The sequence below is a fragment of the Mustela lutreola genome, chromosome 2, assembly GCF_030435805.1.
Source record: "Mustela lutreola isolate mMusLut2 chromosome 2, mMusLut2.pri, whole genome shotgun sequence".
NCBI lineage: Eukaryota > Metazoa > Chordata > Mammalia > Carnivora > Mustelidae > Mustela > Mustela lutreola.
The window spans coordinates 8,273,626-8,298,893 of NC_081291.1; the positions used below are offsets into that span (position 1 = coordinate 8,273,626).

The following is a 25,268-nucleotide window of genomic DNA, read 5'->3' on the forward strand; positions in this document are numbered from 1 at the left end:
ATTGCCCTCTTGAACTCTGTTCTGCACTTGGCTCTGGCGTGTGGACCATGGGGCTCATTCCCTGTTGACTAGATAAGCCGTGTACTTTGTACCCGGCACATGGAAATTTAGTTTTTTCCCCTCCTGCCTCCCACAAAGATGCTGCAAATTAAATATCTTTGAAGACGAGCCCTTGCAGTTCATCTGCAGGACTGGTGATCCTAGATCCCTCATTCTAGAAGTTGGATTATATTCTAAAAGCTGGTCCGAGGGTACATGCATGGATAGAGCACTAAATTGCCGTTGAACACCTGCATTACAAAGCCGAGCTTCCATTAGCACACTCGAGCACCTGTCTCACCCACGGTCAATAGCAGGTTTTCCATCTTTGCCCATCACCGTGGGGAGGGCGTCTCTCAGTGTATTTGTGTGTGGCTGCTTGAGAGTTAGCCTGAGTCTCTCTCTTTTTTTTTTTTTTTTTTAAAATATTTTATTTATTTATTTGACAGACAGAGATCACAAGTAGGCAGAGAGAGACAGGCAGAGAGAGAAAGGAGGAAACAGGCTCCCCACTGCGCAGAGAGCCCGATGCGGGGCTCGATTCTAGGACCTTGAGATCATGACCCGAGCCGAAGGCAGAAGCTTAACCCACTGAGCCACTCAGGCGCCCCATCCTGAGTCTCTCTTCAGAGGCCTTAAAAGCCGTCGGAGATCCACTTCTAAGTGTAGATGCCAGAGCCGGGAACACAGGGATGGGAGCCGGGGTTTGCGGGCCCCGTGGTCGGGGTGCAGCCGAGTGTCCCTCCGTGGCTGCGGAATAAGCCACATGTGGTCCATCCACAAGGCAGAACTGTACTCAGCCTTCAAAAGGAAGGACATGCTGACACCCGCCACACCACGGATGAGCCTTGAGGCCATTGTGTGGCATCAGGAGGCCTGGTACAGAAGGACAGATGCTCTGTGATCGCACTCGCGTGAGGTCCTAGAGGAGTCCTGTTGGCGGAGACCGAGCGGAGTGGTGGGAGCCAGGGTCAGGGGAGGCGAATGCGGACTTGGTGTTTTGTGGGGGCAGAATTCCAGGCTGGGCTGACGGAAACGTTCTGGGGGTGGACGGTGGGGTGGTTGCGTAACAGGGTAGGTGTACTCAGTCACCAACCTGGACACTTAACAATGGTTGAGATGGTAACTTCTATGTATATTTTACCACAAAGAAACCTTTTTAAAATAAACAAACAAGAAGAAAAAAAACCAAAAATCCTTATAAAATAAAAAATGTGTAAAAGCCTCCAGAAAGCACTGTCGAGGGTGCCCATGAAGAGCCCTCAACCAGACAGTGGAATCAAAATCTCCCTTTGTTCTCGAAGATTCTAAAAATCCTGCCAGGTCTCACCAGGTTGCAAGCACGAGAGTAGCAGAAGAAACCAATGCGAGGTCTCTTTGGTGGGGTGGTTGGGGGTGGTTCTCCCCAGTTCCTGGCCTGGCTGCTTCGGCTGGGAGCTGCTGTTCGGGCCAGGCAGGCCCCTCCCCCACTGACCCTCTGCTTTCTTGCTGCTCTCCCACCAGCTTCATGTACTGGACGGATTGGGGAACCCCCGCCGAGATCAAGAAGGGGGGTCTGAACGGTGTCGACGTGTACTCGCTTGTGACGGAAGACATCCAGTGGCCCAATGGCATCACCCTGGGTATGTCCTTGGGACATGGGTCCCTGGGGTCGGGCACTGTCTGGAGGACGGGAGGGAGTGGCCAGGAGGCCCCAGAGAAAGCATGTGCAGCAACCTGCTGTTAAACTACACCTGCGTGAGGTTTGGGCTCATACAGGGAAGTATGTTTTGGGGCTGGTTTTTGGGGTACATCTCTGATGGGTCCAGGCCCCCTCTGGCATTGGCATGTGATCTCTTCCTTGTCCACCTGTGGGTTCTAGATCTTTCTGGTGGCCGCCTCTACTGGGTTGACTCCAAGCTCCACTCCATCTCCAGCATTGACGTCAATGGCGGGAACCGGAAGACCGTTTTGGAGGACAAGAAAAAGCTGGCACACCCCTTCTCCTTAGCCATCTTCGAGGTAGGGGCTGGGAGCCAGGGGCTGCTGCTTTGGGACCTGAGGGAATTCACATCCAAGTGCTGGGTACTGAGCACAGCTCACGCGCAAGTCCTAAGTGCTTGTGCTAAAGGCTCAGCCACACTGTTTGGCTCATTCAAGCCAGGACCAACTTAGAAGATGGAAGTTATTTCCATTTTCTTCTCCTTAAAAGAGGTGTTTTTGTCTCTTCGTTTTTGTTGTTGTTTTTTTAAGTAAACTTTACCCCCAACATGGGGCTCAGACTTAAGACTCTGACATCTAGAGTCTCAGGTTCCCCCAACTGACCCAGCCGGGCACCCTCCTCACCCAAAGAGTCTTAAAGCAACAGTTCTTGCTTGGAGGCCATCTTGGGGCCCAGGGGACATTTGGTACTTTCTAGAAACTTTCTGGTTGTTGCACTTGGAGGGGCCGTTACTGCTGGGACCTAGAGAGAGAAAAGGGGGGCCAACCACAGTGGGAAAACTGCTCGAAGGAAACAGTGGTATATTCGTGCACCCGTGTTCAAACAGCATGAGTCGCAGTCTCCAAGAGATGGAAGCAAGCTGGGTGTCCGTCAGGGAGGGAGGGCTAAAAACATGAGTGTCTGTGCAGTGGAATGTGATTCAGGAAATGGGGAGCAACTTCTAACACGCACTGCAACATGGAGGGACCTGGAGGGAACTAAGCCAGACACAAGAGCACAGAAACTCTCCGATCCCACTTCTGTGAGGTCCCTACAGGAGCCCCGTCCACAGAGACAGGAAGTAGATGGTGGGGGTCATGGCTGGGCTCGGGTGGGAAGTCAGTGTTTCCTAAGGACAGAGTCTCAGTTTGGGGAGATGGAAGGTTCTAGACATGGATGGTGGTGATGGTTGCATACCAACGTGAATGTACCTAATGCTACAGAACACATTTAAAAAGGATTAAACTGGGGACGCCTGGGTGGCTCAGTTGGTTAAGCGGCTGCCTTCGGCTCAGGTCATGATCCCAGCGTCCTGGGATCGAGTCCCACATCGGGCTCCTTGCTCGGCAGGGAGCCTGCTTCTCCCTCTGCCTCTAGCCTGCCACTCTGTGCCTGTGCTTGCGCTCTGTATCTCTCTCTCTCTCTAACAAAAAAAAAAAATAAATAAATAAAAAAAATAAAAAGGATTAAACTGGCTGATTTTAGGTTCTCTATATTTTACACAATTAAAAATTTTTTAATAATGAGAAAAAATGAGGCTGGTACCACCCAGTACTGCTTCCTCCCAGAAATTCAGGTATCCTGTAGCTCTTGATTAATGGGATTTGTTGTCCTCTTTAATTTCCATATAGGATAAAATATTTTGGACGGACATCATCAACGAAGCCATTTTCAGTGCCAACCGCCTCACAGGCTCAGACATTAATTTGGTGGCAGAAAACCTGTTGTCCCCGGAGGACATTGTCCTTTTTCACAACCTCACACAGCCAAAAGGTAAAGATGGGGTGACTGCCTCCTCCCTCCACCTCCCTGCCGGTGTTCTGGAATCTTCTGTTCTTGTACTTCCCCTAACTCCCCGGGTCTTCCCCATCAGGGGTGAACTGGTGTGAGAGGACCGCCCTTCGCAACGGTGGCTGCCAATACCTGTGTCTGCCGGCCCCGCAGATCAACCCCCACTCGCCCAAGTTCACCTGTGCCTGCCCTGACGGCATGCTGCTGGCCAAGGACATGAGGAGCTGCCTCACAGGTGGGGGCCCCGGCCTGCCTGGGCGTTTCGGCTGCCACCCTTGTGGCTTAGTCCTGCGACTTGCCCTTCCTGTTCTTCTCTTGGCTCATCTGTCAAATGGGAGACTGAGGTGCCAGGAGGCCGTTGTAGGGGGCGATCCCAGTTTGCCTTTGTCCTGCGGGACACATGAGCTCTGTGCCAGGCATTTAGACCGACACTGTTCACCTTCGATGTCTGTCTGGTTTACTTTCTCCCAGCCCCCTTGGGAGGTGACTGACTTTAGACACGGGCCTCGAGTGAGGAGATGACCCCTTTTTCAGTTTTTCTCATCCTTAGTGAGAGTCTCAGTTTGGGGCCAACGGATCTGTCATTGGGAATCTCCCTTTCGAACTACAACAGATAATAACATAGATGTTTGTGTGTTTCAGGTGTTTTCAGTCTTTTTTTTTTTTTTTTTTTTAAAGATTTTATTTATTTATTTATTTGACAGAGAGAGATCACAAGTAGACGGAGAGGCAGGCAGAGAGAGAGAGAGAGAGAGAGAGGGAAGCAGGCTCCCCGCTGAGCAGAGAGCCCGATGCGGGACTCGATCCCAGGACCCTGAGATCATGACCTGAGCCGAAGGCAGCGGCTTAACCCACTGAGCCACCCAGGCGCCCTGTTTTCAGTCATTTTTTAAAAGATTTTATTTGTTAGCCGGGGGAGGGGAAGAGGAGAGGGAGGAGCAGACTCCCCACTGAGCAGGGAGCCTGAGGCGGGATTTGATCCCAGGACCCCAGGATCATGACCTGAGCCCAAGGCAGACACTTAACTGATTGAGCCACCCCGGTGCCCCTGTTTTCAGTTAAAGAAATAACACAATGTGGCCAGGGGCATATGCTACTTACATTGTCACAAGCAGCAGGACACTCAGGAAATGTTTCTTCTTTCAGGGCCTGAGCCTGGAGTGACCACCCAGGACACCTCCACGGTCACGGTCAGGCCGACGGTCCGCTCCACAACCGTGGAGCCAAAGCACACAGCCAGCCCGCAGTCCGTAGCCAGCCCTGAGTTCACCACGGCTGAGATGGTGACGATGTCCCACTACGGTAAAAGCAGGGGCTATCCTGGGCCCCTGGTTTATAGCTCGAGCATCTAGACAGGCCCCTTCAGAGGCCAAGAGAATCTTGGGGAAGGGATGGAGCGGGTGTAGTTATGGCACCGACACTCTTTCTGACATGGCCTGTGCATCTCAGAAGCCTCCATTTCCCTACCTATAAAATGGGACTAATAACCATGCCCGGCCACCTCCTGGTGGTGGTGGGGATTACGTGGCCCCAGACATGTGAAGGGCTGGAGTGCGGGGCGGCTTATTCCAGAGTCCTCCCCAAGCAGAGGCCTGGGAGCCTGAAATGTTATCAAGGCCCATTCGATGACCTGCTTTTAGGACTGCCCAGCAGGCCAGGGCTGGGGTGAGGCGAGTGAGATGCTGCTCAGGGCAGCATCAGAAAGGACACCAAAAACCCGGCACTTAAATCGTATTTCACTGCATTATTTTTTTTTTTTTTAAAGGTTTTATTTATTTATTTGACAGAGAGAAATCACAAGTAGATGGAGAGGCAGGCAGAGAGAGAGAGGGAAGCAGGCTCCCTGCTGAGCAGAGAGCCCGATGCGGGACTCGATCCCAGGACCCTGAGATCATGACCTGAGCCGAAGGCAGCGGCTCAACCCACTGAGCCACCCAGGCGTCCCTTCACTGCATTATTTTTTCAAAAATCAAACCACCAAACTATGGACCGTGGGCCTGACACCTGGTCTTGTAAATAGAGTTTGATCAGAGCCAGGGTCCCAGTGAGGCAGGGTCCAGCAGGTGTAGAGTCGGAGCCTGTCGTCCTAAAAATCTGACGCTTTATTCTGCAGTATTGGCGTCCATTTTTATTTCTTAAAAAATAGCACATTAAAATATTACTCAGTTACTAAGTTTTTTTGACAAGGGTGCAGGCTTTGAAGTTTTGTGCTTGTGGCTAATGCCTGACTCTCAGTGCTCAAGGAAGACCCGCCATTCATCTCTTTGCCCACCAGAGGGCGCCTGCGCTGGAATTTGAGTGGCCAGAATGGAGTTCATAGATTTTTCTATCCTCCACCAAAAAAAAAAAAAAAAAAAAAAAAAAAAAAAAAAAAAAAACGTCATATCAGCGACTTTCAGGCATTTTTTCCTACCCCCTCAGAGTAGGTGAGACCTATGTCCAACCATAAACAAGGCAAAGCAGGAACTTCTGTGGTGGAAACCGGTTTGCTGGGTTTGGGGGTGGGCATTGCTTGAAAAAGCCATTTTCCAGATGGGCCCACCCAGGGCTTCTCGCTTTGGGCCAAGGAGCCCTTGTAAGGGAAAAACTTCTCAAGGACCTTGCTGCTGCCGCCTTAAATTATTTTTAAGTTTCCTTAAATATGTGCAAATGTAGGGAAAGTCGGTATAATCTCCCTACACACACACACACACCCCAGCGGGCAGTATTCAAACCCAGGTGGGCTGGAGTATAACCAATGATGTCAGTCACTGCTCACCTGTGTGCATGTGGCCCAGGTGCGTGCGACTCATAAACTCATAAACTTTCCCAGAGCTCAGGGGCACATGTGTGCTGCTATGACGGGCTCCCCCCGGTTTTCTGACCTGGGGACAGCTGCCACAAGACTGTGGCACCTGGGTGCAGTCCGTGTCCTGGAGTCGCTGAACATCAGAGAGTCGGGAGGCTCTGTCCCACCCAGACCTGTCTCCTTTCCATCAAGTGCACCAGCAGGGCGAGCGGGCCCACCCGTGACCTCACCAGAGGCTGGGGATGCACCTGCAGGCTTTTGTCTCAAAGACCAGGGGCCTCCTCCCCGGCGCCTTGGAATGCTGGGCTAAGGAACACTCTTCAATCTGCTCTGAGTCCCATAACACGGCCTGCTAATGCGTAAGGCCCAGCGTGATACCTCTGAAACCCGGCAGAGGCTCCAAGTTCCTTCGAACTTTTTTTTAAGATTTATTTGAGAGAGAGAGAGAGAGAGAGCGAGCGAGCACAAGCAGGGCAAAGGGAGAGGGAGAGAATCCCAGCCAGATTCCCTGCACAGCCTAACCTGGGGCTTGACCTCATGACCCCGAGATCAGGACCTGAGCCAAAATCAAGTGTCTGACGCTTAACCAACTACACCACCCAGGCACCCCTCTCTTGAACCTTTAAGGACACCAGGAAGCATCGGCGTTTCCCTGTGTGTTTCCCTGTGTGTGTCAGTTGTCAAAACACCTGCTGTGTTTCCTGGGCCCTCACAGTGGAGCTCAGCCTTGCTTTGTCCTTTGTCCCATGCAGCCCTGGGCGACGCGGCCAGCAGAGGAGACGAGAAGAGGCCCAGGAGCGTGGGGGCGCTGTACATCATCCTCCCCATCGGTAAGCCCCCCGGCCTGGGCCCCTACGCTGCGACCGCCTGGGTCAGCTCACCTTTTCTTCCAGGCTAGGGGGGCCCCTTGTCCAGCGTCATTCACTCAGCAAATACAGTCGAGTGCCTACTGTGTGCCAGCCCGCTGCTGGGTCCCGGGGCCGCCCCTGGTTGAGGACGAAGCCCCCCACCTGCTCAGAGCTGACGCATCAGCCGGGGCCCGGCCCCGAGGTTGCTGCAGGGAAGGCCCCCGCCGCCTGAGGGACGCCTCCGGCTGAATCGTTCTCCTGCAGGGGGAGTCCAGGGAGTTGCACCCCCTCACCGCCCACCTCACCCCTGTCAGCCGCCCCTCTTTGAGTCACATCTGTTAATTCCTTTTCTGAGCAAACCCTCTCGAGGTGTCCCTCCCCCAGCCAGCCCAGTCACAGAGACCTACATGTCGTCTGGCTAGGAGGGGACTGACGTGGCAGTGGGACCCCCCACCACCCCGGGCCGGCTGGTGAGGGCGGCGCCCACCCCCGTCCTCCCAATGGAGCCGGAGTCTCTCCCACCATCTGGGCCTCGGCGAGAACTTTCTTCTTTTTTTTTTTTAAAGATTTTATTTATTTATTTGATAGAGAGAGAGATCACAAATAGGCAGAGAGACAGACAGAGAGAGAGATGAGGAGAAGCAGGCTCCCTGCTGCGCAGAGAGCCCCATGCGGGACTCGATCCCAGGCCCCTGGGATCATGACCTGAGCCGAAGGTAGAGGCTTAACCCACTGAGCCACCCAGGCGCCCCGAACTTTCTTCTTTATTTATAAGATTTTATTTTAGGGACGCCTGGGTGGCTCAGTTGGTTAAGCAGCTGCCTTCGTCTCAGGTCATGATCCCAGCGTCCTGGGATCGAGTCCCACATCGGGCTCCTTGCTCCGCAGGGAGCCTGCTTCTCCCTCTGACTCTGCCTTCCACTCTGTCTGCCTATGCTCGCTCTCGCTCTGACAAATAAATAAATAAAATCTTAAAAAAAAAAAAAAAAGATTTTATTTTATTTATTTGCGAGAGAGAAGGAGCAGAGGGAGAAGCAGACTCCCCATGGAGCAGGGAGCCCAACTTGGGGAGCCCCAAGATTATGGCCTGAGCCCAAAGCAGACGTTTGACTGACTGAACCACCCAGGCCGGGATTTTTTACAAACCTGGGCTGGCTGAGCCCTTGGCTGTCCCCTGGTCTGGGCTCACCACCACGGGGCCCACTAGAAATGAGGCAAAGAGCATCCGGACGGAAGAAAGGAGTCTTGGCTCCCGGGGATCGGCTGCGGTCCCATTTCTGGAAGAGGGGAAGCCCCCCATGCGGTGACTCAGAGGAAACCTGGGAACATGAACCACCGTGGGGCATTTCTGGGCCGAGGCAGTCGCAGTGGGCTTCGAGTTAGAGATTTATTATGCACACAGGGAGGTTTTTTTTCTTAGTGGCTTCGAATTTGGACCAAAAAAACCCCCTCTATACGTCAGAAGGCCCAGAGTCTGCTGGTGGTGTCCGTGGGTAGGGGTGCAGGGGGCTGGGCGCGCTCCAGGGCGCCCCCTGACCAGGCCCCCTCCCTCCGCAGTCCTGCTCACCCTCCTGTGCTTCGGGACCTTCCTCCTCTGGAAGAACTGGCGGCTGCGGAGCATCAACAGCATCAACTTCGACAACCCCGTGTACCAGAAGACCACGGAGGACGAGGTCCACATCTGCAGCCCGGACGGCTACACCTACCCTTCGGTAAGGGCCCCGCCCCCACCCAGAGGCTGGGGGACCCTCCAGAGCCCTTCTGGGGTGTGGAGGGTGGACAGCATCAAGAAAAGGGGGTGAAACAAGCCAGTGGGGGCTGGGAGAGCCTAGATGAGGGGGCTGGGGCAGGCTTCCCCGAGGCTGGTGTGGCTGGAGCTGAGAACTGGGGGAGGGGAGTGTCGGGGCGGGGGGTGGGGGGCGGGAAGCCAAGGGAAGGGACAGGACAGGACTGGACTGGATGAGGCCGCTGGAGGAGGATTCTGGCTTTGCTCTCACAAGATGAGAGCCCCGGGAGAGTTCTGGGCTTGGCCTGACTTGGGGCTCACGGGCGCCCTCAGGTGGCTGTCGGGGGGAAAAGACTGGAGCCAAGGTCAGGAGCTGGGGACCAGGACAGAGGCCGCTGCGCTGGTCCCAGCCAGCGATGAGGGGGGCTGGGGGGCCGGGAGGCGTAGGTGGCCTCTGGCCATGTTTACTGAACATTGGCCTGATCGCTTCCGGCGTTTCTCTTTCGTGACAGAGACAGATGGTCAGCCTGGAGGACGAGGCGGCGTGAGCTGCTGCTTCCAGGCCTGTCCTTCCCCGGAACCTGCTGCTGGTCACGGGCAGGAAGAACACTTTCTCCCCAGACCCTTGACCTGCCCCAGACCCTTCCTGAGACCTTGACGCCTCCCGTTTCACTCAAAGAAAGCAGCGAACCCAAAGCAGCGCCTGCAGCCGCTGGGCCTGTCCTGCCAGAGCTTTGTTCTATATATTTATTCGTCTGGGAGGCAGACGGGCTTCCAGCGGCGCCCGTGCAACGGGTTGAGGTCGGAATTTTTTTTCTTTATGACTAGTGGAGAGGAGAAGGCTGCATGAGCTGGCGTCTCTGCCCTCTCCAGGGACCGCCAGAGGGACAGAGAAGGCCAAGGGGCTTGGCTGGGAACTAGAGAGCAGACCTTACCCTCCCTGCGAGGTCCTGGGTGGCTGCTCCAGCCCTGCCCGTCCGCACCCCAGCCCGAGGCCCTAAACTCAGGAGTAACCGCGCTCACCTCTGCCTTGCTGGACAGCCAGCGCTCACTGTTGCTTTGCTGTACCTCAGGTCCGGATCAAACTCGGGTTTTCCAAGCGAGGTCTGTGCCCACACCAAGACTCTGGCATTGGTCTTGACCTGGCCAAATCCAGCATCCTGGGGGTGGGGCCAAGTGAGTCCCGTTCATTCACCGAAACCTCCACCGTCCCCAGGTTACCGGTTGCCCTTAATATGGATTAAGTGCCTGAGATGCCCAGTTAGCTGATGTGTGCAGACAGCGGCCTCCGGTCTCTAAGAGCATCCTGTGGTCCAGGCATGGTGGCCTGGACCCCAGCCCCCGCGCCTGCGCCAGACCCTTCCAGATCCCTCGAGCACTTTTTTTTTTTAAGTTCAGGGCTGTATCTTGTGTAACGTTGACATTGTTACTGTTTTGCACTGGTTTCTGTTCCAGTTGGGATGGGCTCCGGGCCCGCGTGGACAAACGTGCGTGATCTCGGGGCCTCTCCCCTCTCCCCGCGGAGCGCCTCAAAGCTGCCACCTTCACTGTCCGGCTAGTGTTCCTGCTGCTGTGCAGACGCCCTGAGCCATTCATTTCCCCCAACAAGATGCTTGTCGATGGGTGCCTGTCCAATACATGCAGGGCCTCTTAGCCCCTTAAGACATCCCCCTGGGCTCGGTCGGCTCACAGGACTTAAAATGTCTTTGCCATGCTCTCAGCCGTGTCGCCTTTCTGACCAAAGAGAGAAGAGGCGGCCTCCTGCCTGCCTGGCCTCGTCCGGGGCCTGCCTGTCGCTCCCCGCATGACCGCCCGACACTGTGCCCTACCCTCTAGGAAACTGTGAAGCCTTTTCTCCTGCCGAAGCATGTAAATAATCCCTCGTACAGATCCCGGGGGGGCTTTTTTGTTATGTTTGCACTTTGTATATTTGTTAAAAGTGTATCACTTCTATATATGAAACAAAGATCTATTTATTTTTGCAAACCCTGGTTGCTGCATCGCTGACCCCTCCGGGGGCTCTGCCTTGGGGGGAAGCCGTCTCTGAGACGCCTCTTTTTGTACAAAGATTAGTGCAAAGCTCTTCAGGAGAATCGTGTCTGTGTTGTATATATGGTGGGTTGCTTTTGGGGGGTGGGTATCGCTTTTTAAACCACTGTATAGAATGTTTTTATAGCCCGAATGTCTTACTGTGATCAATTAAATTTCTTAAATGAACCGCTGGCAAAACCTGGACCGTTTTCTTCCTCCAGTGTCTGGGCTCCTCCTTCTGTGCATGGGTGGGACTCCCCCCAGAAGATGGATCTGGAAAAGGGAACATTTTCTCAGAGCTCGGGATGGCCTACAGGCTATGGGGTGCTTCCCTGACTTGGGGTTTTGCTAAGTTTCCAGCATACACCTTCACAGAATCGGCATCTATGGGATATCTGTGTTGTGGGCTGGGTCCTGGTCTAGGCATGTGGGATACCGCAGTGAATAAAACCATAGAAGTGAGTAAGAGTCTGCCCTCAAGGAAATGACATAGTAGAAGGGGAAATAGATACAGTGCTTATAATGTTAGAAGAATATTCTAGAAGAATTTTTAACAGGACAGAGAAGTGACTGGCAGGGAGAGGACTCCTTTCAGGAGGGCTCAGGAAAGGATTCTCTAAGGAGGTGACATCTGAGCTGAATCCAGAAGCTGAACTGGGAGGAAGAGTGGCCTGGGGCCGACACCTGCTCCAATTCCCACCTGGTCCAATCAACAGATGACCGTTTGGGGTCCTGGAGCAGTTGCTGTGAGGTTTTCTTAAAGGATGAAACAGGATAAACACCTGTGAAATTAATTAGTAAGATATAAAACGAGATTTTCCAACACAAATCCAAATAATCATGAGTTCCAGCAAATTCTCGTGTTCCATAGCGGCAATATTTGGCGAGAGCTGTGGGCGTCCAGCCACATGCTTCCCTGTTCTTTGGTGCACCCCGGCTTTACCGGGGTCTGGACCTGTTGGCCCTTAAGACCCCTTTCCCTGAGCATGGTAGATCAAACGACAAGTGGTCTAGGCGGGTCCCTGGGAGGGTGCGCTCAGGGACACAGTAATGGACAGATAGAAATAACTTAATATGGGGAACTGCAAAAAAGAGACCAAAAAAACTATGTAAAAAAGACCAAACCATCATGATGTGCCAGCTCACACTCCAGGATTCCACTCGAGGTCCCTAAAGAAGTCTGGTTCATAGATCCCGGAAGGAGATGGTGGGCGCCAGGGGCTGGGGGAGGGGCGTGGCAAGTTGGCATTCAGTGGGGACAGAGATTCAATTTGGGAAGAAGGAAGTTCTGGCCATGGCCGCGCAACCATGATTGTACTTGATGGTTAAACATGGTTAAGATGGCGAATTTGATGTTGTGTGTATTGGAACACAATCTAATACTAAATGGTAATTTAGAGACCAAATTGGGGAACAATGAGGCAGCCAGAAGTAAGCAACAGCGTAGGATGGGGCTGGCGTCACTGGACCCCGGGAGGGAGCCGGTGGGAGCCTCCCAGGAGACACTGTATGGCAGACAAAAAAGGGAGATTCCGCGTCTCCCCTCCTCCCGGTGCTCTCTCCCACCAGCGGCCCCCGTTGGTTGAATCCAGCTGGACCTGGGGAATGGGGTCCCCTGCATTACAGGGCAGAGGAAGGGAGAGCAGGACAGGGGGGTGGGGGGAGGGACGAGCCAGAGTGCCCGACAATGGGGTGGAAGGAACACATCCTGCGCCAGGCCACCTAGTTTGGGATGGGTGACCCCGGGCCCAAGAGAGCCTCAGTTTCCCCAACTGAAACTGGGCTCAGTGCTAATCCCCCTCCCAGGCTCAGAGCAGGGGGGGGGGGGGTGTCGGGGGCTCTGCGCATGCCCAGAGAGGAAGGCCGGGCGCTGAGAGCCTGTTATCTTTTCTGTGTCCACAGGGTGGCACTTCCTTCCTTCCTTTCCGCCTTTTGTCTTGGGAAGGTTCCAAAATGCCTCTGGGGGTGAAAACTGAGCAGACCGCACAGGAGGCCGCGGGCCGCACCGGGCGCTCGATAATTGCTTGATTGACTGATTCCATGCTCAGCCGCGTGGCAAACGGGACAAATGAGCGTAAATGGCTAGGCGAACAGAAGGGGCCTGGAGGTGTCCGAGGATGCGGCGACGGGGAGGTGGCAGGACTGGGGGGGGGGGGCGGTGTCCGGGCACGCATGGGAGTGGCCAGAGGTGATGGAAGCTTCTTACCCGTATCTGGCTTCAGCTGTTTTCTGCTGAAGGGCTGGTGACTGAAATCCTTCCTCGGTGCCCCCACAGCACCCGCTGCATGTGACACGGACACGCAGGGCTTAGAGCTTCATGACAAATAGGAGCAAAGACTTCTTGGGCATTAAATTGTCTGCTCCTCCGTGTGGGCCCCTGAGGAGAGGACAGTAGCCAGCGCCCATTTCACAGATGGGAAAGGGAAGGCTTGGGTCACTGGGCTCAGCTCACGAAGCTCTGGGGCGTGGGCAGATAGTTGCCACCCCGTCGCTTCCCCTACTGGCTGTGAGGGGTAGAGGGGACAGATTCTTAGGGCTCAGAACAGGGTCTCCTATTGGAAGGCCACCAGAGAACTGTGATGGTGCTGGTTCTGCCAGAGCAGAGACATCCTGCCGCTTGGGGACTGTCACCCCCAAGGACAGGGTGGGGGACTGGCAGTCCTGTCCTCCTCTGCTCTGAGAGCTCAGTAGCTCTGGCCAGGATGGGGTGGGTGGCGGGAAGAAGTTGCTCCCCTAAGCTTGATACCCCCAACTTGTGTCCTCTGCTGCCCCCACCCCCACCCCTGGCAGCCCAAACCACAGCTGCCTGCGGTGAGTCAGGCTGGAGCCTGCGGGACTGAGCCCAGGTCCGAGAGGGAGAGGGGAGTGGAGGGGGGTGTGCAGAGGGTTGCCCTTCACCCCCCACCCCTGCAGCTTCCCCTACCAGCCCCTCCCCTCTGCCGGGGGTTGGGGGTGTGGGGGGTGTGGGTAGGGGGTTGTCAGTGCCTCCTTCAGTCCCCCAGGAAGTAAATTCTCTGAGCAAGGGATGAGGGCGAGCCCTGGTCACATCAGCCACCCTGCAGAGCTGGGCAGCAGAGTTGGGGGGGTGGAGGCGGGGCAGCCCTGGGGACTCCTGGGTCTGGTCCAGCTCCCACTCCAGAAAGCTCGGGTTTCAGCCTTGCTTCCTGCCCTTGGTGGAGGGGCTCCCTCCTCCTGGAGCCCCACCCTCCCAGGCCCAGCTGCTCTGCTTATCCTGGCCTCTACTCCCACGCTGTGCCTGGGATGGAGTGGGGAGCTTCGGGGTTCACAGCAAGACCAGCCCCCTAGAAACGCTGGGCTACTGCAAGGTGTCCTGTGCTGAAGACTCCCTTTGCCAGGTCCCAACTCTGGTCCTGCCTGGAATCTGAAATCCTCTCCAGTTCTTACTGGGGACTGCAGGCCCAGCATGATCAAGCAACCACTCCCTACTCCAGACCCTGTGGGATCAATCCCCCCCACCCCTTGCCCCACTGCTTTGCTACCCTTGCACACCCAAGGAGTGCTGTTCCCTCTGCCGGGATCATGATCTCCACACTTCTGCACACTGGGGCCTCGGGTCCGGGCTCCAATGCCCCCCTCCTCCCCAGGGCCTCCTATAGAAATCCCCCCCCCACCCCACCCAGAACAGCAACAGCTTTTATCACTAACTGGAAGGGGGAGTTCAGTACCCGAACTCTGGGTCCAGTTCAAACCCTGGCTCTGCTGCTCATCTCCTGTGAGAACTTAAACAATTAACTGGTATACTCTCTGTGACTCAGTTTCCTGAGTTTCCTTCTCAACCCATTCATCTTGGCCTCCACTGGAGTGTGGCTCCCTGATGCGAGGCATGGTCCGGTGGGTCAGAGATGCCCCGCCCACATTTCTGAGTCAGTTGGGGAGCCTGCAGGAGCTCCCAGGACCACATGCAGGGGATCCCCAGGAACCCAAGCCCTGTCTTGAGGACAACCTTTTTGGCATCTCCCTAGCCAGTCCAGAGAGATCAGGCCTGGGCCTCATATCCAATAACGGAGGTTTGATTCCAGCCCCAGAACCCCGTGTCCCAGGCACACGCACTCGTGCTCACCACCAGCCACGTCCCCCCATATATGAACTAGGAAGAGCTCTATTCACAGCTCACGTGGGGACAGGGGTGGGGGACACTGGGTGGGCCACCCAGGGCAACGAAAGTCCTGGGGGTTTAGAGAAAGAGGCCCAGGGCCCCTCGGGGGCAGCCAGCTCGGGACTGGCCCCACAACTGCGGAGTGTGAGGGCCTCCACTCTCCCTCAGCATTTCCTGAGCGCTTTCCCCAGAACACCGACTACAAGCCAGGTCAGCTGGGCCTTCAGACCTCTGACTTGTGGCCAACTATCCGCGATGACTTTATAGGGAACATCAGCTTTGCAGCTCCAACAACACAGGCTCGTGCTCCCCATTGCTGGGCCTCTTTCTCCCCGGGTCACCTTGAAAAAGGGGCTGCCACCCCCGAGGCCGCCCCTCGTTGGCAAAGCCGAGCTGCTCCTCCACGGACTCCTCAGCCCTACTGTGGGGGCTCAGACTCCAGGGGTATCACTGTCCTGTGACTTTGGGCATGTGACCGGACCATTCCGTGCCTGTCAGCGCGTCTGTAAGATGAATGCTCTTTCCCGGCTTGGGAAGGCGCTGGGGGGCACACGAGGGGAAGAGGGTCAAGCCTCCGCTCTACGGGCACAAGGCCAGTGAGCCGGCTCCCCACTCGCGGGCATGGGGACACGGATCTCACTTCTCCTTCAGCCAGGCTGGGCCAAACCCACAGCAGGCCCGTGGCCGGCCTCCGGAGTCCCGGGGCGGGTGACCACCACTGCCGGGGCGGCTCTCCGAGGAAGGCCGCGCAGGGGTGGGGGTGGGGGAGCACCCTGGAGGCTGTGGGTCTGAGGCTGGCCTGCCGGCTGTCCTGGGCACCCAGCCAGCCCTGGGCAGTGAGTCAGGGCCCAGGCATGTGGAGGGCCGGGTCCTCTCCCGGCCCCTGTGAGCTCAGGCGCCTCCCTGCACCCGCCCGCCAGGCCACGTTCCTTACCCAATTGCTCACGCCGCCGGCCAGTCCCCGGGGGTGGTGGTGGGTGTTGCTGTCTGGGTTGACAGAGGCACACGGCCGCTCTGAGCCGGGGTTCACACGGCCTCCCTGAAGGGACCGTCTTCTTTTGGGGGAAACTGAGCTCCAAGCTGGCCAATACCTCCTCGGCCCCCTCCCAGAACCAAGCAAAGCGACTGCGTGGAGGGAGAGCCGGCCCACGGAGGGCTTTAGGGCCTGGGCCTCGGACGCTCTTGGGCTCTGGTCTGCAGCAAGCTCCATGGCGCACACCTGCTTGCCTCTCCCAGGCACCTGCAGGCCTGCTTGATGCAAGGATGGGCGGGTCGCCTGCCCAGGGGCTCTCAGCTGGGCTGGTCAGATTCTCACGTGCTCCCCCCTAACTGCTCCCCCCCACCCCGGCAGGGTGCACTGCTGGTACCTTCCCCGCTGCCATCAAGCAGGTGGAGGCCAGCTGTTAGCAGAAGTCCCACCAGCATGACAGCAGCTACTCAGATGACCACGTGTGGCCACCTGGCCGGTTCTTGGCTGAGGCTGCAAGGTGGGGGGGCACTGCCTCACGTGTGCTCGACTGAGGGGGTCTCCTGGCATCCAGAGGGTGGGGGCCGGGAATGCTGCTCAAGGTCCTGCAATGTCCAGGACAGCCTGTACTACAGAGAATGACTGGGCCTGATGTCCCTAGGGCTGAGGTGGGAAAACCCTGGTCAAGTTCAAGAGTTTTGCCCCTTGGAGGCTGATGGTACAAACAGGAGGCTTGCGCCTATTTCATGCCATAAAAGACCCTACCTACCAATCTTGAAAATGAAAACAGCTCAGAAGGAATTATGAGACCATTTACTCGAACACGTAAAGCCAAGCCCTTGGCATAGAAACAGAACCTCGAAGGTTCTGGGAATCCCTGTGAACCGAGTGAACTGGTCCATCCCCCTAGAGTCTGACAGGCAGGCTTCCTGCCCCAGAACCTGCAAGGGTGACCTGAGTGGACCGTGTCTGGTGCCCATGATCACTCAGAAGCCGCTGGAACCTCCTGCTCACTGCTCTGCCTGGAATGCCTCCTCTCCAGTCGGTAACCACTGTAACCCGGCACCTTCTAGAAACAACTCCGTTATGCGGCCGTGTAAAAACCCCAGACCAGAGGACCCAGAGGCTCGTGTGACCGTGCCATACCTCCCAACCGGGCTGTACATAGAAGGCAGCCCCTAGGTTTGAGGGGAAACTACTTCCCTTCTCTGCCCTCAGGCAGGCAGGCTGGCCTTAAGCTTCCCATTCTCAGCGGTACCCCAGGTCATTGGGGACAGGGGAGGGGGGACATGGAGTTCGGCCTGGGTTGGATGCTGCATCAGTTAGATTTACTTGAGCTGGGGCGCCTGAGAGGCTCAGTGGGTTAAAGCCTCTGCCTTCGGCTCAGGTCATGATCCCAGGGTCCTGGGGTTGAGCCCCGAATTGGGCTGTCTGCTCAACGGGGAGCCTGCTTCCTCCTCTCTCTCTGCATGCCTCTCTGCATACTTGTGATCTCTGTCAAATAAATAAATAAAATCTTAAAAAAAAAAAAAATTTACTTGACCTGTGGAGCGCCTGGCTGGCTTAGTCACAAGACTACGTAGTCTCCCCTCATAAATTAGTCCAGTGCTGGGGCACCTGGGTGGCTCAGTGGGTTGAGCGTCTGACTCCATCTCAGCTCAAGTCTGGATCTCAGGGTCATGAGTTCAAGCCCTGTATTGGGCTCTACACTGGTTGGGAAGCCTACTTCAAAAGAAAAAGTGCAGGGGCGCCTGGGTGGCTCAGTTGGTTAAGCATCTGACTCTTGCTTTCAGCTCGGGTCATGATCTCAGGATCATGGGGCTGAGCTCTCCCGTCAGGCTCCACACTCAGACCGGAGTGTACATGTCCCTCTCCCCCTGCTCACTCTCTCTTTTTCTCGCTCAAATAACTAAATAAAATCTTAAAATAAAAGTCCAGTGCTGCTGATACCCAGCTCCACGGTCATCAGGCAACCAGGCTCCCATCAACCCTAGCGGCTTGTATCCCTCCTTACGTGCGGCAACAGGGCTGCCAGGGCTCCAGCCAGCACCTCCATGTTCCAGTTCTGGGCACATGGTGGCACTCAAGACTATGCTCCGAGTCACTACAAAAGGGCCCATCTTGAAACACAGATGACAAAGACACAGGACGGGTCATTGTACACTATGGTGCCATATGCACAGTGTGGCCACAATGTAAAGCTGCGGGTCTAGTCTCCAGGGCAGTTCTCCAAAGTTCCCTAGCCAAGGCTGCGCCAGCACTGAGGCCAAAGGCCTCAAAAGACAAACCCCAAAAGACAAACAAAAAACCCAAAAAAACCCAGACTATTTGTGTACAAACATTTAATGTCCAGTTTCTCTCACCCTTGAGGCACCGACCGCCCAGCACGCTTGCGTCGTGCCGTGGGTGGAAGTGTCTCTGAGGCCCCCGGCTACCAGTCTGTGTCCACCAGGCTCCAGAGATAGTCGCTGATGAACTTCTTGGAGAGCTGGGTGCTGTCCAGGTGGAGAGGCTGGGCCACGCTGGGGCCGTGATGGACTGAGGGCGCAGATGTAAGGAAGCCTGACACACACGGCACCCCCGGGACCCCAGGAGCAAAGGATACCCCCTCTGAAGAAACTATAAGACCGTATTTAGAGACTGAACGAGATTTCTGTGAACAAAAAGTTGATTTCTGATAGCGTACTCTTTACAAAACATTGTGCTGAAATACATATAAAATCTACCATTTTAGCAAGTTTTTAAGTGTAGAGCTCAGTGGCATTAAGTACAGGCACAGGGTTGTGCAGCCATCCCCACTATTGTCTCCAGAACTTTCCATCTTCCCCATGGACCAGAGACTCCCCTTCCCCTTCCCCCGGGCGCCTGCCGTCTACTTCCTGTCTCTGTGGCTTTGACTCCCCTAGGGACCCTTCCTGTCTGTGGAACAAGATACCCGTTTACTTGTTATGTCCGGCTGGTTTCACTTACCATGTCCTCCAGGTACATCCATGTTCTAGTATGTGCCAGAAACTTCTCCCTTACTACGCGGAACATACCTCAAGGACGGGTACACCAGCGTGTGCTTACCCAGCAATCTGCCACGCCATCACTGGGTCGCTCCCACCTTTTGGCCGTGGGGACCACCGCCATCACGCACACAGGTGTACAACTATCTCTTCGATATTCTGCTTTCCGTATTTTTGTGTTTGTACCCAGAAGGGGGGCTGAGGGGTCCTCCGGGGGTTTGGGGGACCTGCTGGACAGCGGTTCACAGCGGCTCTACACCCCCCATCGCCACCCGCGGCGCACCCGGCTCCGCTTTCTCCGCAAAGGATACTGCCTTTGACCATGCCCGCCTCACTCTCGTAGTCCCACTCGATTTTACTGATTCGGTGATAAAGCTGAGCCACGTACCTGTATGAGAACACACACACACACACACACGAGAGAGAAAAGTCACACACACACACACAGGAGAGAGAAAAGAAAGTCACCCGGGCATGGACTCCAGCTCAGAGCTGTGAATCACACCCACCGCCCTGAGTGCCAGAGGGACCTACACAGCTGAGGGGATGGTGACCGTCGTGTCTTCGTCCACTTCCCTTTCCTGTCTCTCCAGACCCGCCTCGATCTCCTTGAGCTCCTCCAGCTCTCGGGTGAGCTGAGTAAAGCAGGCAGTTAAGGTCGCCTCGCTCTGGAGGGGGGGCTGCCCGTGCTAACCCCAGCCACGGGGAGGCCCAGGGTCCCTGGCTCGAAGCCCAGCGCCCAGCGGGAATGAGCCGGCGTCCCCGCGGAGAGCCCGAGGCCCGGCCGCCGCACGCAGCGGGAAGGATATTGGAGGCTGGCCTTCACGCAGGCGTCCTCCTCGCCCGCCTTCTGAAGCTCCTCTTGGAGCTGCTGCAACTCGACGCCGCCCTGGTGCGCCCGCTCTTTGGCATCAAGGAGGCTCTGGGCCACTTCTTCCTCCATGGCCAGGATCTCTGGGGGTGGGGGAGAGAAGGCTGAGGCCCTTGCGCGTGGTTTCTCCTGGGTCTGCCCGTGCCGGAGCCTTGGCCACTCCTTGCTTCCTCGCCTACGGCTCCCCAAACTGCTGGTCCTGTTTCCAAAAGCCCACCACTCCGTTTCACCCAGACCTCGCAAAAGTACTTCCATGTCACCAAAACACATTTGAATCCGCCCCAAAAAATGAACAAATGGGTAAAGAAATCAAGAAATCAACCACTCCAGCCTTTCCTTGCACACCTAGTCTTAATTTATAATGTCACGTTCAACTCTATTGCCCAAGTAAGAAGCTTGGCCCTCGCTTTCCACATCCAATTAGCGATCCAGGCCTGGCCTGGCCAGTCCCCTCTTCCTGGCCAGCGGGAACCCCCCCACGGGTTCCTCCAGGATCAACCCAACAGCCTCCCCCCCCCCGCTCCCTGCTTTGGTCTCTCTTATTGCCAATCCCTTCTGCTCTCTGCCTCTATGGTGGCTGCCTTAGAGACCAAACGAGAAGTCCCTCCCCTCCTCAAAGACCACCCATGGCCCACTAGTGTCTAAAAGATAAGGCCCGGGTCCCTCTGAGCATCTTCAACTTCATCGACAGCCTTTCTCGCTACTTTTCACCCCACCGTGTGCTCTCCTCACTGCTCTGGCCACAGAGATACCTCATCATTCTGCAAATAAGCCCCGTTTCTTTTTACAGGGCCAGGTCTCCACCTGCCTGTCCACTATGGAATGCCGCTGTGCTCCTGCCCATTGTGCACTCCTGGACCCAGCCTTCTAGACCTCCTGCACAGTGCACAACTTGGGCAGCTGGACACTCCTCTCCCTCCTAGGGTGCGGCCATACTTCCCTGACAGCACCCCAGTTCCGAATGATTCATTCCTCCTCTTTCCTTCTCGAATCAGGGATTGCATCTTAGTTACCATAGATCACCAGCACCTACTCAGAATAAACATGCTTTGAACAAAACATCCAGAAAGATCAAAAACACCCTAACAAGGTTACCATGTTCCTTCCCAGACAGCTGGAGAAACCCGCCAACCTAAAGAAGGCACAGATGGAAATGCTTCCCAAAGGGCTGGCGTTTAAGTGTTTACAAACTTACATTAAGTTAATTTTTCATCAAAATATTATATGGATATGGCTGTGAAAATTTAAACACACACAAAGGCACCCCCGGCCCCCGCCAGCCTCTCCACCCCTCTGAAGCAGCCACTTTCAACTCATCACTGTTTTCTCTGGCTTTGACCTTCACATTTCTAAATAATCTGCTTATGCTGCTATTTCTCGATTTGTCTGTTTTAAACAGTGCCTGCTGACTTCCTGTTAGGATAGCTGAGGGTCTGGTTCTCTTCTGCAGCCTTCCTGCCCCTACTCCCCTCACCCTCCCCACAGACAATCTGAGTCTCCTTGGATTCCTCCCTGGGAGGGTCCTCCTCCCTCACAAGCCTCTGAGGGATGCGGCTTTAGCCCTGCCCCCATGGAGAGGTGGACAAGAAGCCCCAGGATGTTCAGTGACTTGCCCACAGACGCTTAGCTCTGAAGCCCGGATCTGAACTGAATCCCAGCTTCCTGGTCCACTGACTCCTGTCTCCCCAGCCCCAACTCCATCCGTTCTGCTAAAACCCAGGCAGTCTGGGTGATGCCATCTTCTCCCCAAACCATCAATGGAGGGGGAGGGAATGGAGTGGGGAGGAACGAGAGAGGCGGAGGAGAGAAGAAGACTCTGACTGGGCATCCACCGCACTTACAACCTCCAAACTCCTGTTGCCAGCAGGGTCTTGCTGTGGCTGATCTCACCTTCAGCACTTTTTCCTGGGTCTCCAAGCTCACTCTCACCTTGTGACCTTGGCATTTGCAGTCACCTCTGCCAGGAACACTCTTCCCCCAACCCATCCCCTGCCTAGCTCCTAGGTCATTTCAGTCTCAACCCAAACAGCATCTCCGTGTGAAATATAACTGTAAAAAGGCATTTAAAAAAAAAAAAACAACAACAAAAAACAAAAAAACCCTGGCAACGAAACCACTGCGGAAAACCGGATGACAGTTTCTCAAAGATTAAATATCAAATTACCATGTGATCTAGTGATTCCACTTCTGGGAAAATGCAAAAAGAAGAATTGAAAGCAGGGACCCAAAGAGATATTTGCACACCCATGTTCATGGCAGCATTATTCACAGCAGCGGGGGGGGGGGGGGGTGGCTGGAAGCTACCAACGGTCCGTCAGTGGATGAATGGACAAACAAAATCAGGTATGGCCATACAGTAGAATATTATTCAGCCCTACAAGGAAAGGAAATTCTGACTCGCTACAACGTGGATGAATCTTCAAAACATTGTGCTAAGTGAGTGCCTCAATCAGTTAAGCATCAGGCTCCCTGCTCGGCGGGGAGTGGGCTCCTCCCTCTGCCTCTGCCTGCTGTTCCTCTTGCTGCGTGCAGCACAAGAGAGACAGAGTTTGTCTCTCTGTCCAAATAATGAATAAAATCTTTAAAAAAATAAATAAATAAAGGGGCGCCTGTGTGGCTCAGTGGGTTAAAGCCGCTGCCTTCGGCCCAGGTCATGATCCCAGGGTCCTTGGATCCAGCTCCACATCAGACTCTCTGCTCAGCGGGGTGCCTGCTTCCCTTCCTCTCTCTCTCTCTCTGCCTGCTTCTCTGCCCACTTGTGATCTCTGTCAAATAAATAAATAAAATCTTTAAAAAAAAAGTTATTCTCTTTAAATAAATAAGTAAATAAATAAAAAATAAAAAGAAACCATTGTGCTCAATGAAATAAGCCAGACACGAAATATAAAAAATAAAAAGAAAATAAGCCAGACACAAAATTCCAGGACTCCAATTTATATGAGGCCCCTAGAATAGTTCAAAATCCATAGAGACGGGAAGCAGAATGGTGGGTGCCAGGGGCGGGGAGGAGGGGAAATGGGGAGTTAGTGTTTAACGAATACAGTTTCAGTTGCGGACAATGAAAACATTCTGGAGATGGACGGTGGGGTTGGTGGCAATGATGTCAATGTGCTTAACACCACTGAACTGACCCTTAAAAATGGCTAAAATGGTAAGTCTTCCAACAATTTTATACCACCCCAACATTGTTAGCCTTAAAAGCCATAAAAACCTGGCACTGAGAGCAGTAACAATGGGTGCTATCAGCGGTCCCATTTTACAGATGAGGACACTGAGGCTTGAGAGGGCAGCCACTGGACTGGGGCCACAAGCCTCATGAAATCCAGGTCGGAGGCTGAGTGAGCCCCTCTCACCTGTGGGAGAGGCTCGATCAAATCCTCTCTCTCGGGTGCCTGGGTGGCTCAGTGGGTTAAGCCGCTGCCTTCGGCTCAGGTCATGGTCTCGGGGTCCTGGGATCGAGTCCCGCGTCGGGCTCTCTGCTCGGCGGGGGGCCTGCTTCCCTTCCTCTCTCTCTCTGCCTGCCTCTCTGCCTGCCTCTCTGCCTACTTGTGATCTCTGTCAAATAAATAAATAAAATCTTAAAAAAAAAAAAAAATCCTCTCTCTCCAGCATGTTAAGATATTTATCAGCAAAGCTTTTTTCCCTTAACTTCAAGAGTCTTACATTTGCTGGTGTCTTAAATTTCACGTAAATGGTATTATCTACCCACTGTTCTCTCCATGTAAAGCAGGAGGCACTTTCCCAGGATTTGTTTAATCCCACCACGGCCCTGGCTCCCTCCCAAGCCTCCTTGGGTTTCTGCTAAAACATCCTCTTTCCAAAAGGCTTTCACTGACCCGCCCCAAAACATCACCACACCCTCCTATACAATCCAGTATTTCTCCTTAGCCCATCATTCCCGACTTACCCATTTTTCTTGTTTATTTTCTGACCTCCACCCCACTAGCATTAACAATCCTCCTAAGGGATTTTGTCTGTTTCCTTCTCGCTTCCACCCTGGACTGGCACGCTACCTGGCACACAGCAGGTGCTCGGTAAAACAGCTGAACCACCTCAGGAAGTGCGGATGCTGGGAGCTAAACTCGGTGCTTTGACTCCTGAGCCCCACTCCGGACCCTGAGTTCCCCAGCTCCTGCTCACCGAACGCTCAGCGTTGGGCCAGACCCTGCGAACTCCTAATATTCACCAACTAACTCCCAGGGAGGTGGCTGCCATCCTGAAGCCCATTTCACGGGTGGGGAGGAAACTAAGGCTCAGAGGGGGCGGTGTCTACGGGAAAACGAGGCAGGGATGGGAGCGCCCAGGAGGGAGGGTTTCAAGGCGGACCTGCCGCCCCCTGCCATAACGCGGGCCTGGGTCTCGGCCGCCCCCGGCCCCAGCCCTGACCTCGCAGCCGTTGCTCGGCGTTGTCTTGCGTCTCCAGCAGGCGCTCCACCACTTGTTCGTGGCGTCCCAGCAGCCGCCGTTGCTGTGCCTCCGCGCGGTTAGCGCCTAGCAGGCTCAGCAAACCCTGGCTCACCTCTTCCATGTCGCGGAAGGCCGCCATGACTACGCCAGGACCATTCCCGCGCAAGTTTAACTGCCCTCAGGGCCCGCCCCTTTCCCAAAGACTGCCGTTTCCATTGGCTTGGTCCTCCATCAGTCATCAGGGAGTGGGCGGGAGGTAGCTTCAGGTCTGGCCTAGTGCGCCTGCGCCGGCGCCTCCGTCAGTCTCCGGCAATGGCTAATCCGCGCAGGGAGGGGAGGTGTGTGCCCGCGGGAGTCCTGCGTGATGCGCCTGCGCAGGCTGGAAAGCGTTTGACAGGTCCCGAAGCTGTTTGTTTTCTTGGCAGCCCACGGCCTCCAGGGCGGGGTTCTAGGGGCGAAAGCCGTAGGACTGCGTCTTGTGGAGCTGACGTTCAATAGAGTGTGCGTGGGGAACTCACAATCAACGTAATAAATAAATCAGTTCCATAACAGGCTGCATAGCAAGATGGAGTCTGCAGCCAGATTTATGGGGTTCGAATCCCACTTACTACCTTTGTTCCCCGTGCAAATGACTTCACCCCTCTGTGCCTCCTTTTCCTCTTGAGTAAAATGGGGGTCATAATAGTACCTACTTAGGGGCTGACGTGAGAATTAAGTGAGGACGGTGCTGGGTATTCCGTGAGCACTGTATTAAGGCATTAAATAAAACCTACACAGAACACTAGTAAGTGAGGCCGCCAGCCTAACTAAAACACCACAACATCATGCTGTGCGAAGGGCTATAGTAGAGAGAAGAAACAACTTGCCCATTTACGTGACAAATTTATCAAACTGTGGTAAAGAAATGAATTCAGCAGGTTATGACCAGTATTTTCTACAAAATACAATGAGGGAAAAAAATCAGTGCGTTGTGTACAGAAATAGTATTGTTTTG

The 25,268-nt window shown here is 54.8% G+C and overlaps 2 protein-coding genes and 1 long non-coding RNA gene across 4 annotated transcripts in view; 1 reads left to right on the forward strand and 2 right to left on the reverse strand.

Moving 5' to 3' along the window:
* LDLR (low density lipoprotein receptor) overlaps positions 1-11,090 on the forward strand; it is a 35,354-nt gene extending 24,264 nt beyond the window's left edge. Inside the window, exons 11-18 of the mRNA XM_059160002.1 lie at positions 1,543-1,661; positions 1,901-2,040; positions 3,352-3,493; positions 3,594-3,746; positions 4,658-4,813; positions 7,052-7,129; positions 8,705-8,859; positions 9,386-11,090. Of these exons, the coding sequence (XP_059015985.1) occupies positions 1,543-1,661; positions 1,901-2,040; positions 3,352-3,493; positions 3,594-3,746; positions 4,658-4,813; positions 7,052-7,129; positions 8,705-8,859; positions 9,386-9,421 (979 nt within the window). The 3' untranslated portion in view covers positions 9,422-11,090. The remainder of the gene's footprint in view (positions 1-1,542; positions 1,662-1,900; positions 2,041-3,351; positions 3,494-3,593; positions 3,747-4,657; positions 4,814-7,051; positions 7,130-8,704; positions 8,860-9,385) is intronic.
* LOC131823541 (uncharacterized) lies at positions 10,659-16,277 on the reverse strand. Its single transcript, XR_009350598.1, has 3 exons — positions 15,956-16,277; positions 11,605-11,686; positions 10,659-11,177 (listed from the first exon to the last, which is right to left on the reverse strand). It is a non-coding gene; the product is annotated as an uncharacterized LOC131823541 (long non-coding RNA).
* A 2,036-nt stretch (positions 16,278-18,313) lies between these two features.
* SPC24 (SPC24 component of NDC80 kinetochore complex) lies at positions 18,314-24,453 on the reverse strand. 2 transcript variants are annotated; one of them, XM_059160004.1, is made up of 5 exons: positions 24,254-24,453; positions 19,806-19,950; positions 19,531-19,635; positions 19,308-19,384; positions 18,314-18,526 (listed from the first exon to the last, which is right to left on the reverse strand). In XM_059160004.1, exons 1-5 carry the CDS (start codon positions 24,411-24,413, stop codon positions 18,420-18,422), a joined length of 594 nt encoding a protein of 197 aa, XP_059015987.1. In that variant the 5' UTR covers positions 24,414-24,453; the 3' UTR covers positions 18,314-18,419. The 2 variants fall into 2 exon arrangements, with proteins under 2 accessions (XP_059015987.1, XP_059015988.1); XM_059160005.1 differs by lacking the exon at positions 24,254-24,453 and adding an exon at positions 21,758-21,896.
* Between the last annotated feature and the right edge of the window lie 815 nt (positions 24,454-25,268).

Coding starts and splice junctions, on each gene's coding strand:
- SPC24 (XM_059160004.1), bottom strand. CDS start 24,413: ATGGCGGCCTTCCGCGACATGGAAGAGGTGAGCCAGGGTTTGCTGAGC. Junction 19,951..24,253: donor CGCCGAGCAACGGCTGCGAG/GTCAGGGCTGGG, acceptor CCCCACCCCCAG/AGATCCTGGCCATGGAGGAA. Junction 18,527..19,307: donor GGCGGGCATGGTCAAAGGCA/GTATCCTTTGCG, acceptor CTGCGCCCTCAG/TCCATCACGGCCCCAGCGTG.